The sequence below is a fragment of the Ylistrum balloti genome, unplaced genomic scaffold, assembly GCF_031769215.1.
Source record: "Ylistrum balloti isolate Yb309-2 unplaced genomic scaffold, AGI_CSIRO_Ybal_v1 Utg370602, whole genome shotgun sequence".
In the NCBI taxonomy this organism is placed as follows: Eukaryota; Metazoa; Mollusca; class Bivalvia; order Pectinida; family Pectinidae; genus Ylistrum; species Ylistrum balloti.
This window is the reverse complement of record NW_026782372.1, coordinates 1-17,500: the sequence shown is the minus strand read 5'-3', so window position 1 is coordinate 17,500 and position 17,500 is coordinate 1. Positions and strand designations below refer to the sequence as shown.

The following is a 17,500-nucleotide window of genomic DNA, read 5'->3' as shown; positions in this document are numbered from 1 at the left end:
AATCTTGGCCAATCCAAACAAGTAATGTCACGTTCCGAAATGAGAACAAGGTAAACTACGACGGAATCACCAGACGTACACCAGACCATCAAACTCGTCAAACTTGATACTGCTTATAATGTACTTACGTTCCCCAAATGAAATAAATTTGGGATAGGGGAGTATTGTTTCCCTCCGTTTATTATCATTATTTCTTTCACTTTCTAACGTCAGCAAGGTTTCTGGCACGTTCTTCAAAACTATTGGATGGAATTAAACGAAACTAGATTCATAGGCGGAGTGCAAGGGTTTTTACGTTTCTCGAACAGTCATATGATTGGTCGTCTGATCGGTCAATGGCGGTCGTGTCATTGATGAAAATTTTGCCAAATTTTAGAAATTTTCCGATTTCCATAGAATGTGGTATTGTAGATGTGGTTTTACACCAGAACCGTATTAGTAATATCTGCTTTATGATTTAACAAGATGGCCGCCATACAGCGGGTTTTGGTTGGAATTTAGAAGTCAAACTATCAAGGAAACTCTTGTATAAGTAAACATCTAACATCAAAATAAAAAATGGAATCTATTTTCTGATCTTAGAAAATGGTTACCATGGGGATCATTCGCTTATTCGAAATTTACATTAGATGACGTTAGATTTAGATTTAATTACGTGTTTCTGACACGACAAATATAACGATGATGTTCTTTTTCTCACAAAAAAATCATCTGCACAGACAATAACTTGGTAAAATTCAAATACTGTTAAAGTTTTATCATATTTGTTATCAATTCAATGTTATGTACCTCAATTTAAACTGCGGGTGTTTCAGGAACATATGATACGGTCCCGTTTATTTTAGTACTTTTTCCTTTCGTGTTAGGTCGAAAGGTGAAAATTCATTTGCCTGTTTGTTAGTGTCTTTGTTCGCACTTTGAGAACGTGACTTGTATTTACCTAGATAGTCTTGGTTGTTGCTGGATGATACAAAAGACAATTCCCGTTCTGTTGATATTTCCCCAGTGCGTGTTCCAATGATTATGTGTAGTTACGTTGATGATGTTTTATCTGGCTAGATTCGCTAATTTTGATGATAGTTTGTGATGTTTCTGTAGACAGCAGAGACGTACATTAAACTTCTGATGAATTTATACCGGTAAAGTTTTATAATTTCCAGTGATCGCTCGCGATTTATTTATTCCCCAATTTTGATCAACACAACGATCGTGTTTTTTAACTGCTTTTTAACCGAAAATCCAGCTATTTGTAATACAATCGAAAATTAGCACATTTAGATTTACATAAAACAATATGATGGTTACAATCCAACCACCAACACCCAGTATTTTAGCATGAAACTAAGGGATTAGGATGGTAGCTCCACATTAGTCGCCTCTCATGATCAGGCTATGGAATACCGCAAGCCGGAATTTATTTTCAGTAGCTGATAAAACGCTCAAAGGATTTTTTGTTTCTTGTTCATTTAGGGAGACCGAAATGCATTTGATACCAACATCTATTCTACTGAGTTGTTTCCAAGTTCTTATAATCAACCAGGAATGACCAACCCGTCGCATATACAGTATTCTTACAAAATCTTTCTGTTGAACACTGAACACAAAATGCGTACTGATGAAATTTGAAGCCCTGCTGACTTCACTGGTCACAATATATTGCTGAGAAGCAGTTTTACTCGAAATAGACACAAATCTGTAATAAGACGTTTTTATTCACTTCTATTTTATTTATTTTTTTTTTTTGAAAAAGGCTTTTTAAACAGCAAGACGGATTAGAAACTCAATAAAACACAGGGAAATAAAACCGTGAATCAGAAAGCAGAAGTCAAGTGCTAAGGATGAAATATCATTTTGAAAATTCGTAACAAGCAACGAAATCTTTACGAAAATAAATAAATAGATTTTACGACTAATACGCCATATAGAATACTGGGTTCTGATTAGAGCATTTCCAGACGTCTCGAAATCTGCTCTTTCATTTTTTAAAAACAATGTCAACTTACAAAGACAAAGACCTTAAGAAATTTACAGTCATAGCATTTACGATATCAAGAATAATAGATATTGCGCCATGGGTAAAAGCAGACATACTGTATCTCAGATTAACGAAAGATAAGTCGAAATATTCTACAGTTATTACACCGTTGGCGTCTAGTGCAGTGTGTTGGTTAAAAATCTTAAAAGTTATCACTTCCGAGGAGTCGCTGGAAAAGAGAAGATAATTTCTTACGCGAAAATTTCTCAAGAAAACATTCATTATTCAACAAACACTAGTTCTAGCTCTTATATTAAGGAAACAGGTGCTACTCACTGAGGATATCGTCTCATAATTCCAGAGATGCTATCCCATAATATCCCCAGGGAAGGCCGCGTGATCTAATTATAGTCATTTAGAACCGTTTTGTGGTATGTCGTAAATTTTTTAACGACAATGAACAGTAATCATTAGTGACATTTTAAGACAAAAATCGAAAAAATCCATTTTCGCTATACATAAAACGAATGGTTTTAGCTGCTAATTTCACCCGGTTTCAGGACCCGACACAGAATGTGAGAAAATGCAAGTTGCATCGCGAAGACAATCATCGGTACAAAATGGTTGTACATTCATTATTTATGTACTTTTCCAGCCAGCTCCGTGCAAGTCAGTACCAACAGATACGCAACCCACTCATAATCTAAAGGTTTTGTGACAAATACTGATTTGATTTTTAGCCCCCTGATTTTGTCACCACTCCTCCGTAAGGTTATCTTTAATAATATTTACGTGTTAACTTTTTTCACTTCTTCTGGAAAGAAGATGTTTATTTGTGTAAATCGAAATAGACTGTTATGGCTTTTACAAACACCAAAAATAATTTTCGGTTCGTGTAAAGAAAATTTATTATTTTTTTTATGCTTCATTGTTATTGGTCTAAAAATAATTTCTGACATTTACCGATTTTTTCTTGCTTACAATAAATTATTTAACCAACGATTTAGCATCCTGGTTGCTAGGCAACCACAATATGATGTTGCCAGCCTTACATTGTCTCAGTGGTCCCATGTTTTCACGATATACAGAGGTAATAGTTTTATTTTAGCTTGGTATGTATACAGCATGGCTACAGAAAACACGTTGGGCATCCCTTGAACAGTAGGTGTTTATAGAAAGGACCATGTGATGTGTCTAGTGGGATATTAACACATAGGAAAAAACACATGAGAATAAGGAACATTCCAAATGATACACGTTCGAGGCAACAGATAAATAAAGTCGTTAACACTTTTTCGGGGTCTAGATTCCGAATTCGTGACTGTAAATTAATATCGTGTACTTAGATATATTCTGTAATTATGAGTGTTCATATATTTCGTCATGTCCCTTTCACCTACCCAACTACCTCTAAAAATATTGTATTTCTAATGTGGACAAGAGCTGGCCTTTATTATAAGCCTTCGCCTCTTTGAGGATGGAAACAGGAGGTTCATTCCAAATACGGGTGGCTATTAGGTCTTTCCCGGACAGGAAGATATCTGTCTCTGTGAGGAAGGTTATGAGTTCTGTCCCTGTGAGGAAGGCTATGAGTTCTGTCTCTGTGAGGAAGGCTATGAGTTCTGTCTATGTGAGGAAGGCTATGAGTTCTGTCTCTGTGAGGAAGGTTAAGAGTTCTGTCTCTATGAGTTCTGTCTCTGTGAGGAAGGCTATGAGTTCTTTGTCTGTGAGGAAGGCTATGAGTTCTGTCTCTATGAGTTCTGTCTCTGTGAGGAAGGCTATGAGTTCTGTCTCTATGTGAGGAAGGTTAAGAGTTCTGTCTCTATGAGTTCTGTCTCTGTGAGGAAGGCTATGAGTTCTGTCTCTGTGAGGAAGGCTATGAGTTCTGTCTATGTGAGGAAGGCTATGAGTTCTGTCCCTGTGAGGAAGGTTAAGAGTTCTGTCCCTGTGAGGAAGGCTACTAGTTCTGTCCCTGTGAGGAAGGCTATGAGTTCTGTCTATATGAAGAAGGCTACGAGTTCTGTCCCTGTTATGAATACTATGAGTTCTGTCCCTGTTATGAATACTATGAGTTCTGTCCCTGTGAGGAAGGCTATGCGTTCTGTCCCTGTGAGGAAGGCTACGCGTTCTGCCCCTGTAAGGAAGGCTACGAGTTCTGTCCCTGTTATGAATACTATGAGTTTTGTCCCTGTGAGGAAGGTTATGAGTTCTGTCCCTGTGAGGAAGGCTATGAATTCTGTCTCTGTGAGGAAGGCTATGAGTTCTGTCTCTGTGAGGAAGGCTATGTGTGCTGTCCCTGTGAGGAAGGCTATGAATTCTGTCTCTGTGAGGAAGGCTATGAGTTCTGTCTCTGTGAGGAAGGCTATGTGTGCTGTCCCTGTGAGGAAGGCTATGAATTCTGTCTCTGTGAGGAAGGCTATGAGTTCTGTCTCTGTGAGGAAGGCTATGTGTGCTGTCCCTGTGAGGAAGGCTATGAATTCTGTCTCTGTGAGGAAGGCTATGAGTTCTGTCCCTGTGAGGAAGGTTAAGAGTTCTGTCTCTGTTAGGAAGGCTATGAGTTCTGTCTCTGTGAGGAAGGCTACGGGTTTTGTCCCTGTGAGGAAGGCTATGAATTCTGTCTCTGTGAGGAAGGCTATGAGTTCTGTCCCTTTGAAGAAGGCTATGAGTTATGTCTCTGTGAGGAAGGCTATGAGTTCTGACCCTCTGAGGAAGGCTATGAGTTCTGACACTGTGTGGAAGGCTATGAGTTCTGTCCCTTTGAAGAAGGCTATGAGTTATGTCTCTGTGAGGAAGGCTATGAGTTCTGACCCTGTTATGAATACTATGAGTTCTGTCCCTGTGAGGAAGGCTATGAATTCTGTCTCTGTGAGGAAGGCTATGAGTTCTCTCTCTGTGAGGAAGGTTATGAGTTCTGTCCCTGTGAGGAAGGCTATGAATTGTCTCTGTGAGGAAGGCTATGAGTTCTGTCTCTGTGAGGAAGGCTATGAGTTCTGACCCTGTGAGGAAGGCTATGAGTGCTGTCCCTTTGAAGAAGGCTATGGGTTATGTCTCTGTGAGGAAGGCAATGAGTTCTGTCCCTGTGAGGAAGGCTATGAGTTCTGTCCCTGTGAGGAAGGTTACGAGTTCTATGAAGAACCCTTATGTGTTAAAGGGATATAAAATAGGTAAATGAATTTGACAGAATTGTGCTGTAGATTATCTCGCTACCTAAAAACCGGGAAAAACAACTTGAAATGTCATATATATAACGATATTCTTTGTGAGGTGATGATATCTTAGCTATATTTGTACACCTGTGGTTAGTCGATGTGACATGTAGGCGGGTATGTTATCGTACTCTCGTGTGATAGTCTGGTCTTCTCTCTGAGATCGCACCGCAAGATCGTGTTTTTGTCGTTAGCTGTCACCAGTATAAATAACAAATACGAAACCAAACAACATACTGTAAACCAAAAATCCTTCGTGTTCGAATTGCTGTCGCGAATTGACACAAATTCGCGAATGGCGATCATCGCAAATAAGGACAATGTAAATAATATCACATAGGTTTTTCTGTGAAATTTAATCGTAGTAAACTGTAATATTATAATCGTGAAGGTAAGAGACACGAAAGAAATCTGGTTGGCAGTTACGGAAGACGACTGGTTTACGTAATCTCGGATCAAGAGGTACACTTCGAAAGCTAAGATACGGAACAATCTGAGCCGGGCATACCAGTCCATTTTAGTTACCATGAATGGTACGCGACGATCCTCCTGTATGTTGTTCAGTAAGATAGGATATACCTACTTCCAAAATAATCCTGACTGTTCACGGGACGATAAACCCAGCTAACAAACAAAATTTATTCAAATGATATGTTTATTTACCAAACATAATCTCGTAAGGCCATGTATAGTCATGATTCCATATCATGGTCTTTAACCACTCGCCTTATTACAGATAATACACACGAATAACACCTGTTGATAAAACTTTAGAATTTAAATCGAACCTCATTTTCTCGAAATCGTGTAACTCGATAGCCCTCTTTAATTCGAAGTATTTCGGAAGTCCAAGTCAAACTTCTAACCAGACATTCGAAGTCGCTTGAATGGAATACTTGTTTTTCTACTTTGAGATAATGAGGTTCGACTGAATATACAGTAGAGAAAGAAAATGAAAACCTGCATCGCCAAGAAGAAAATTTAATTGGCGCAGATTAACTTCAAAATCCACATAGGGAGGTGTATTTCTAAAAGCGTAGCTCAAAGCAGCTACATGAGTTGAGCGGAGTTTTTCAATGACTAGAACTTTAGAATCAAAGTAATTGACTGTACTGACTTACCTCCTTTTCCTGATGTGTTTTCTTTACCTTTGAATTGACTGAAAACCGGAAGCAGTACTCAGGTGGATAAATAGTCTTGCTCAACTAGTTATTGACAAATTTACGAAGAGATCAAGCGACTTGGTAAATTAGATTAGAGTTACCTCCCTTCTATATCTATACGCACGCTGTGTCCGCTTTGTACGTGACAACGAGTAATGCCTCGATGCACTGATACCAGAATATACTTTTTTCATTTATATAAAAGTTATATCATGTTCAAACTAAGTATTCTCAGCTGAATAAGTATCAAATTGAAATTAGATGTTTCGGCTGTGGAAATATCTAGACACCAGATGAGCAGTGATGCAGGCGAGAATACAGTAGCGATTATCAACAAATCAATACATAGCTTCAGATATTTACGATCGCTGCACTTTTTAATTGCTTTTTAAGAGAAGCATAACGCTGTATCTATGTCTGCTTTCACTTCAGACTCCTCTGTTTCTTTTACCATGATTAATTAATCAATAAATCGTAAAATGCTACGCTTTTTTTTAGGTTTTGTTTTTTTTTCTATTAAACACATACTTGTATAATCATCCATCTGTAGCATTTAATAAAAGATTTATCAATAAAAAGCATTCATTGGAGATAATTGAATTAAACATTGATTTTCCTATACCACATAAAGTGAGATTATGACTGGATGTGAAGGTGCTGAAACACATGCGTTTTAATCATTCTCTGCACGATATTTCTTAATTACTTAATTAATGTTAAATGAAACGTTGATGAAGTTACTTCTGCAAAAAATGAATAAATGCATCAATACCTATTCCTAATTTATTTGAATAATGTGTGCATTATCTAACTTCACTCCAAACACAGCAAGTTGATGGTTTACTAACTAGTTAAAAACTCTATATAGTTTGTAGCGCTCGAACTTCCTATTGAACTAATGGACATTTAACATCCAAATTTATAATTCCCTACACTGATTGTCAGGGGAGAAATTATTTGCCTTCCTGTGTGTTATAAAATTAAGGAGAATTTAAAATTGACTAATTCTCTACCGCGCGTTGTCTAACCGAAAGGTAAATGGCACTCTGTACTCTTGAACCGAAATGATTTCCCACAAGGGAGATAACTCGAATGATTTACTTCTTCAGTTGTAATCGATTACGCAATATTTGCGAACGGTTGCTAAATCCTATCTTTTCAAGAGCTCAGTAAAATAAAGTACTGGCTACTTAACCCCTTAAAAAGTACCAATTTTTGTATCTTACAGTGAACATAACATACATCGGATAAATATCTTGATAAAGAGTCAGAATCTGTAAGATTTTTTACCATAATATCCGTCTGTTTTTATCATGAGATAGAAAGCTGCTCATTGCTTTGTGTAATCCATACATGTGTGTTAAGCTTGATCGACAGAAAATATAAACATCTCCTGGGGAGAGACGTAATGGTGGACGCGATGAAACTAGTCCGAAACTAGCAGACATTTGAAGTCGTAAAATTTGCAAATGGTGAAAACTGCTTTCGTGCACCAAGCGACCTCCTAAAACAGCAGTGGAAAGTTAAAGGTTAGAGAATTTCTTTATGTAAAACGAGCCTTGCTTGGAGAAGTATGGCTTTTATAACTCAATTAACACAAACACAATAGAAAAAAACATCTTTATTCTGTAGATTTCAAGTAAATTAAATATTTTATCATCTCATTTTTAAACATGTAAACACTATTTGCTTAGTATTATTCTATATTGTTTATAAATTCTGTTTTAGAATATTTATTTAATGTTAGCCGATCATTGGTACTGTAAAAGAGTACAACTTACAAAACCTTCACGTCTGGCCTGATGCCGCCTAGCTAACAACTAAACATGGTCCTGTAATAAAATCTGAAGATGCATTGATTTTTAATGCTGCAACTGGCGTTGCCATTATCGGAATACACCTGTCATATATATTTTTGTTGTATTCGGTAGTGACGGAAAACAGCTGTATTTTAGCACGTGCGTTAATTCGACAGAATTACTTTCTGAATTTACTTAAAAGTTACATTTAGCAATATATAAAAACTGTTGATATAAGCGATTTTTTATGTGGTGATGATTAATTCAGAAAATCACTGCCATATCCGTTGAAGTTTGGAATTATATTTCTGCGCGGAACAATTATTTTGGCGTATGTCATCAGGCGAAATTCAGCGTAACGTTTAACATCAAGTAAACAAAGATTGGACATCACAATTGTTGAAGTTTTGATTGTCTGATTGTCAGTCAGTTTTGCAGAATACATGATCAGTGTCTCGGGACAGAAAGACAAAAGAGGGTCACCTGCCCGACCACGTGGGATTTCCCCGGGTACTCCGGTTTCCTCCCACAATAAGACCCCTCGCGCGCTTACATCCGGGCCAACAAGAGTGATTAGTATAAGTTGACATAACTTGTTTCGCAATCGTTGTATAAATAAATAAAGTTTAAATTCGTGCGCAAATTTTTCGCACATTTTGCACATCAGAACTGTCGCGAAAAATAAAACCCCATGAATATATTTTCCTTCAAGAGCAATAATAAAAAACTAAGGTCCATGAAGATATATCGCATTAAAATAACTAAACCTTGAAACAGTCGACAAAATTAAATAATTTTACAGTAAGCTAGATACTAATACAGACAGAGTTTCTTGGCAAGATGTTTCATTTCTCAAAATGGGATATAATTTTGTGTAATTTTGCTCAAAATTGTCAAAAATACATCTAGACCATCAAAGCAAGAAGAAATTAAGACCATAATATGTCGAAAGTTAGTGAAAATTTCAAATTTCTGAAACAGTTCATTTTGAAAAAAAGGTCTCAGTGATTAAAACACCATATAGATAGGTTTGGTAAGGATGGGATTGAGGATGTATGATCTGTTATATTCCCATTTCATACACATCGGTCCCATACAAAGTGACAAAATGACGGAGTATTACGTACCGACATATAGATATCTACTGTCAAGATTTTATGCTGTGATAATTTGGCACCTTACAAGGAAATATTCTCAATTCGCTCTAATTTAACACGCTTTCCTTAAAAACAGTGTAAAATTTTATTCTAATCGTGATAGAACTAGATCGCCTATAAACTGTTCACCTGTTATTTTTATTTTCAATGGTTCAAATTTTGGTGTGTTACCTGAAGTTTGAAGCAAAGAGGCTGCAAATTTGTGGAAATAATGGAAAAAAATCACAATTTCCTTGATATATTGTATTTACAATGTTTAGATTCTTGCCGATTTCATTTTATCACGAAATGGAGAAAATTCAAAGTTATGAAGTGTGCAGTATTTATCATAGAAAATGTCGATCATTAGAATGACGTGTTATTTGTAGCCGAATTGACTACTGTACATTGTTACCATCTGGTGTATTCTTTTATCTATCATCTATTTACCATCTCGTCACACTATTTTCTACCTTAGTGTACATAGGATTACAGTGCAGCCGAAAAAGTTAGTCGATTCTGTACCATTTCGTCACACTATTTTCGACCCAAGTGTACATAGAATTATACTGCAGCCGAAAAAGTTGGTCGATTTCGTGCCATCTCGTACACGATATACGTCAGTGCTAGTACGTTCCTCACTGGTCATTTGTCTGATGGTGGTGACCGTGTAGTCATCGAAACGTCAAACTCTAATCTTGTGTTATAAGAACTTCTATTCTCTTGACATTACCAACCCGAAGAAAATATTTCAAAACACAAAAAAGAGAGAGAAAAAAATTCAATGAATAAATAAATAAATAAATAAATAAATAAAAAATAAAACAAATAAATAAAAATAGACAAGTAAATGAAAATTAATAGATAAATCTTAATTATACTTTGGACAAGATATGTCTGTTATGTAAACATACCACATACTGATACCACAAGAAGCGAGTAGCTTGCCTTTTACCAGTATATTAAACATTCATCTTTTCTTATTGGTCGTAATTATAATTTAATTACATAAAATTTCTTCAATTTAATTAATTAATTGACTGTACCGTATCTAATTCTAAAATTGTATTAAATGGTGTTTTTCAGTTATATGTCTTTTGTACAATTTTGATATGAATAAAGACATGTTTGAGCCGCGTATTCATGACTCGTGTGGTCGACGAAACAGACGACGCTTATCCTTTTCGAACAGGTGGTCTTATTTCATATATTTTTTTCAATTATTTCCATGTAAATTCGTGTTCATATCCTGCCTTCGATTTATCGATTTTCAGGGAAGCAATTTGCCTTCTTCATCTCCATGTATATCGTAGGAGGCGACGAAGCGTGAAGACCTTGAAAACTTGGGAGATTTGTCAATGTCTTCTTATTAAGAACCATTGATCGCCTATCTTCATTGTAACACTAAGTATTCTTTGGTATATTTCTTCTGGTGGTGTCTCGCTATACACCCGTCCTCATTTGTCACTGTCTGAAACCATAAACATCAAGCTGTAACTTGAAAGCTCCAAATTAACAAAACATTTTAGCTCTCTACTGAAGTGCTGTTTTTTTCTATCAAATGGAATTTCGTCTAGATACAATTAGTCTCGAGGTTGAATAGAGTGATTTTGTGAGGTGTCAAATTTTCTGACAATCTCAAAAATCCAACGGCAGTGACCTGTAAGACGAATATCGATACTTACATTTTCATGTGAAACTTCTATCTATAAACGAAATCGATAAAGGCTGATTTGGTTTAATTATCCTGAAAACTTCTTCACCAAGGTCTGTCGCGTCAAATTCAAGAAAGAATGTTTTAGTTTTCTGTCGCATGTTTTTTTTTTAATTTTGGAAAGAAAAATGTTTCTATAAAATATTATAAGAACGCATTATAGTGTTATATCCGTAAGTTAACTCAACATAAAAAATAAAGACACATTCTCATTGTGAAAATCAAAGATGGCCGCCCGTCGGCCATTTTGTTTATTTCATAAGTTCCAAAAAGAAAAAAACGATCTATTAAGTCATACTACATAAACAGCGATAACAAGCTCAGGGCATTCGTAGGATAATAGGTAAATAAATGAATGCAGTAGAACCTCGAGGGACTATGGAGAAACTTCAATAACCGAAAGTTCGATTGAAGGCGAGTTCGAATGTCTTGTGTAAAGTTAGACAGGGATCGACGAAATGCCTTGAGTTTTCGAGTTATACGAGTTGGAGATAACAAGGTTTTTTAAATAAAAATAAGAATAAGTGACCCTTAGCTCTGGAATCTCGAGAGTCAATTCTTTTTCAGACGAAATGATTCGAATTAAACAGGGTTTCGAGTTATTCGAGTTCGAGATAACGAGGTTCGACTGTAAATTGATATAAAAGATAAATAAATAAGAATAACCATAAGCGACTCTCAGCTATGTGATCCCGGGAGTCAATTCTTATTCAGCTACATCTAACATTTGTCATTTTTCATGGCAATATCTCTGATGTGTAACTGTATTTTGAACAAATAACTGTAACCTGCATATCACGTTGTAATTCAATTGAATAGTGACACTGTTCAGAACATTAACATGTACCTGACTTTTTTCTCAAATCATGAGATTTATCAGAAAAATTCGAGATTTATCGAATTACAGGGCCAGTGTATCTCCCTATCTTGATTTTTGACATTAATATTTCAGTCACCATTGATTTTCCTCTGTCGTATCCTAGGCTGAAAATTTTAGGTCCTTAGCATCACTGACGAGTCATTGAAGGAGAAAACAGCTGTATGATGTAGCATCACTGACAAGTCCTTGAAGGAGAAAACAGCTGTATGATGTAGCATCGCTGACGAGTCATTGAAGGAGAAAACAGCTGTATGATGTAGCATCACTGACGAGTCATTGAAGGAGAAAACAGCTGTATGATGTAGTATCACTGACGAGTCCTAGAAGGACGAAACAGCTGTATGATGTAGCATCACTGACGAGTCCTAGAAGGACGAAACAGCTGTATGATGTAGCATCACTGACGAGTCCTAGAAGGACGAAACAGCTGTATGATGTAGCATCACTGACGAGTCCTAGAAGGACGAAACAGCTGTATGATGTAGCATCACTGACGAGTCCTAGAAGGACGAAACAGCTGTATGATGTAGCATCACTGACGAGTCCTAGAAGGACGAAACAGCTGTATGATGTAGCATCACTGACGAGTCCTGGAAGGACGAAACAGCTGTATGATGTAGCATCACTGACGAGTCCTGGAAGGACGAAACAGCTGTATGATGTAACATCACTGACGAGTCCTGGAAGGACGAAACAGCTGTATGATGTAGCATCACTGACGAGTCCTGGAAGGACGAAACAACTATATGATGTAGCATCACTGCCGAGTCCTAGAAGGACGAAACAGCTGTATGATGTAGCATCACTGACGAGTCCTGGAAGGACGAAACAGCTGTATGATGTAGCATCACTGACGAGTCCTGGAAGGACGAAACAGCTGTATAATGTAGCATCACTGACGAGTCCTTGAAGGACGAAACAACTGTATGATGTAGCATCACTGACGAGTCCTAGAAGTACGTTACAGGTGTATGTTGTTGCATCACTGACGAGTCCTAGAAGGACGAAACAGCTGTATGATGTAGCATCACTGACGTGTCCTAGAAGGACGAAACAGCTGTATGATGTAGCATCATTGACGAGTCCTAGAAGGACGAAACAGCTATATGATGTAGCATCACTGACGTGTCCTAGAAGGACGGAACAGCTGTATGATGTAGCATCACTGACGAGTCCTAGAAGGACGAAACAGCTGTATGATGTAGCATCACTGACGAGTCCTGGAAGGACGAAACAGCTGTATGATGTAGCATCACTGACGAGTCCTGGAAGGACGAAACAGCTGTATGATGTAACATCACTGACGAGTCCTGGAAGGACGAAACAACTGTATGATGTAGCATCACTGACGAGTCCTAGAAGGACGAAACAGCTGTATGATGTAGCATCACTGACGAGTCCTAGAAGGACGAAACAGCTGTATGATGTAGCATCACTGACGTGTCCTAGAAGGACGAAACAGCTGTATGATGTAGCATCATTGACGAGTCCTAGAAGGACGAAACAGCTATATGATGTAGCATCACTGACGTGTCCTAGAAGGACGGAACAGCTGTATGATGTAGCATCACTGACGAGTCCTAGAAGGACGGAACAGCTGTATGATGTAGCATCACTGACGAGTCCTAGAAGGACGGAACAGCTGTATGATGTAGCATCACTGACGAGTCCTAGAAGGACGAAACAGCTGTATGATGTAGCATCACTGACGAGTCCTAGAAGGACTATATCTATTTCTAACTTCCTACATAAAGGTGCTATTTACTTGTAGGTCATTTACACAATATGTATATAACATGCTTGATTTTATACTCTGAATTTAAAACTGTTACAATGACACACAAATGTCTTCCCGCTGAATCGATGATGCGTTGAATATCAGAATATAAAATAGGTTTTCTAAACTTCTAGATGAATTGCAAACTGATACGAAATTTCCCCAATGAAAACAAATAATTAAAAAGCAATAATGGTTTTTCGCAGACGTGAAAACGAACTCATAAAAACTGCAAAAAAGACGACACTGAAAGCACTGACGAGTCCTTGAAGGACGAAACAGCTGTATGATGCAGCATCACTGACGAGTCCTAGAAGGACGAAACAGCTGTATGATGTAGCATCACTGACGTGTCCTAGAAGGACGAAACAGCTGTATGATGTAGCATCACTGACGAGTCCTTGAAGGACGAAACAGCTGTATGATGTAGCATCACTGACGAGTCCTAGAAGGACGAAACAGCTGTATGATGTAGCATCACTGACGTGTCCTAGAAGGACGAAACAGCTGTATGATGTAGCATCACTGACGAGAAGGACGAAACAGCTGTATGATGTAGCATCACTGACGAGTCCTAGAAGGACGAAACAGCTGTATGATGTAGCATCACTGACGAGTCCTAGAAGGACGAAACAGCTGTATGATGTAGCATCACTGACGAGTCCTAGAAGGACGAAACAGCTGTATGATGTAGCATCACTGACGAGTCCTAGAAGGACGAAACAGCTGTATGATGTAGCATCACTGACGAGTCCTAGAAGGACGAAACAGCTGTATGATGTAGCATCACTGACGAGTCCTAGAAGGACGAAACAGCTGTATGTATGACGAGTAGCATCACTGACGAGTCCTAGAAGGACGAAACAGCTGTATGATGTAGCATCACTGACGAGTCCTAGAAGGACGAAACAGCTGTATGATGTAGCATCACTGACGAGTCCTAGAAGGACGAAACAGCTGTATGATGTACATCACTGACGAGTCCTAGAAGGACGAAACAGCTGTATGATGTAGCATCACTGACGAGTCCTAGAAGGACGAAACAGCTGTATGATGTAGCATCACTGACGAGTCCTAGAAGGACGAACAGCTGTATGATGTAGCATCACTGACGAGTCCTAGAAGGACGACACAGCTGTATGATGTAACATCACTGACGAAAGGACGAAACAGCTGTATGATGTAGCATCACTGACGAGTCCTAGAAGGACGACACAGCTGTATGATGTAGCATCACTGACGAGTCCTAGAAGGACTAAACAGCTGTATGATGTAGCATCACTGACGAGTCCTAGAAGGACTAAACAGCTGTATGATGTAGCATCACTGACGAGTCCTAGAAGGACGAAACAGCTGTATGATGTAGCATCACTGACGAGTCCTAGAAGGACGAAACAGCTGTATGATGTAGCATCACTGACGAGTCCTAGAAGGACGAAACAGCTGTATGATGTAGCATCACTGACGAGTCCTAGAAGGACGAAACAGTTGTACGATGTAGCATCACTGACGAGTCCTAGAAGGACGAAACAGCTGTACGATGTAACATCACTGACGTGTCCTAGAAGGACGAAACAGCTGTATTATGTAGCATCACTGACGTGTCCTAGAAGGACGAAACAGCTGTATGATGTAGCATCACTGACGAGTCCTAGAAGGACGAAACAGCTGTACGATGTAGCATCTCTGTCAGGTCCTAGAAGGACGTAACAGCTGTATGATGTAGTATCACTGACGAGTCCTAGAAGGACGAAACAGCTGTATGATGTAACATCACTGACGAGTCATTGAAGGACGAAACAGCTGTATGATGTAGCATCACTGACGAGTCCTAGAAGGACGATACAGCTGTATGATGTAGCATCACTGACGAGTCCTTGAAGGACGAAACAGCTGTATGATGTAGCATTACTGACGAGTCCTAGAAGGACGAAACAGCTGTATGATTTAGCATCACTGACGAGTCCTAGAAGGACGATACAGCTGTATGATGTAGCATCACTGACGAGTCCTAGAAGGACGGAACAGCTGTATGATGTAGCATCACTGACGAGTCCTAGAAGGACGGAACAGCTGTATGATGTAGCATCACTGACGAGTCCTAGAAGGACGAAACAGTTGTATGATGTAGCTTCACTGACGTGTCCTAGAAGGACGAAACAGCTGTATGGTGTAGCATCACTGACGAGTCCTAGAAGGACGAAACAGCTGTATGGTGTAACATCACTGACGAGTCCTAGAAGGACGAAACAGCTGTATGATGTAGCATCACTGACGTGTCCTAGAAGGACGGAACAGTTGTATGATGTAGCATCACTGACGAGTCCTAGAAGGACGGAACAGCTGTATGATGTAGCATCACTGACGTGTCCTAGAAGGACGGAACAGCTGTATGATGTAGCATCACTGACGAGTCCTAGAAGGACGAAACAGCTGTATGATGTAGCTTCACTGACGTGTCCTAGAAGGACGAAACAGCTGTATGGTGTAGCATCACTGACGAGTCCTAGAAGGACGAAACAGCTGTATGGTGTAACATCACTGACGAGTCCTTGAAGGACGAAACAGCTGTATGATGTAGCATCACTGACGTGTCCTAGAAGGACGGAACAGTTGTATGATGTAGCATCACTGACGAGTCCTGGAAGGACGGAACAGCTGTATGATGTAGCATCACTGACGAGTCCTAGAAGGACGAAACAGCTGTATGATGTAGCATCACTAACGAGTCCTAGAAGGACGAAACAGCTGTACGATGTAGCATCACTGACGTGTCCTAAAAGGACGAAACAGCTGTATGATGTAGCATCACTGACGAGTCCTAGAAGGACGAAACAGCTGTATGATGTAGCATCACTGACGTGTCCTAGAAGGACGAAACAGCTGTATGATGTAGCATCACTGACGAGTCCTAGAAGGACGGAACAGCTGTATGATGTACCATCACTGACGAGTCCTAGAAGGACGAAAAAGTTGTATGATGTAGCATTACTGACGAGCCCTAGAAGGACGAAACAGCTGTATGATGTAGCATCACTAACATGTCCTAGAAGGACGAAATAGCTGTATGATGTAGCATCACTGACGAGTCCTAGAAGGACGACACAGCTGTATGATGTAACATCACTGACGTGTCCTAGAAGGACGAAACAGCTGTATGATGTAGCATCACTGACGAGTCCTAGAAGGACGAAACAGCTGTATGATGTAGCATCACTGACGAGTCCTAGAAGGACTAAACAGCTGTATGATGTAGCATCACTGACGAGTCCTAGAAGGACGAAAAAGTTGTATGATGTAGCATTACTGACGAGCCCTAGAAGGACGAAACAGCTGTATGATGTAGCATCACTAACACTGACGAGTCCTAGAAGGACGACACAGCTGTATGATGTAACATCACTGACGTGTCCTAGAAGGACGAAACAGCTGTATGATGTAGCATCACTGACGAGTCCTAGAAGGACGAAACAGCTGTATGATGTAGCATCATGACGAGTCCTAGAAGGACTAAACAGCTGTATGATGTAGCATCACTGACGAGTCCTAGAAGGACTAAACAGCTGTATGATGTAGCATCACTGACGAGTCCTAGAAGGACGAAACAGCTGTATGATGTAGCATCACTGACGAGTCCTAGAAGGACGAAACAGCTGTATGATGTAGCATCACTGACGAGTCCTAGAAGGACGAAACAGCTGTATGATGTAGCATCACTGACGAGTCCTAGAAGGACGAAACAGCTGTATGATGTAGCATCACTGACGAGTCCTAGAAGGATGAAACAGCTGTATGATGTAGCATCACTGACGAGTCCTAGAAGGACGAAACAGCTGTATGATGTAAAATC

General features: G+C 39.1%; 1 protein-coding gene across 1 annotated transcript; it reads left to right on the top strand.

Annotated features, from left to right (window-relative positions):
- Window positions 1-3,799: 3,799 nt before the first annotated feature.
- Window positions 3,800-4,969, top strand: LOC132556916 (histone H1-like protein HC2). The gene has a single exon (XM_060221373.1). It carries the CDS (start codon window positions 3,800-3,802, stop codon window positions 4,967-4,969), a length of 1,170 nt encoding a protein of 389 aa, XP_060077356.1.
- Window positions 4,970-17,500: the final 12,531 nt, after the last annotated feature.

Coding starts and splice junctions, on each gene's coding strand:
- LOC132556916 (XM_060221373.1), top strand. CDS start 3,800: ATGAGTTCTGTCTCTGTGAGGAAGGCTATGAGTTCTGTCTCTGTGAGG.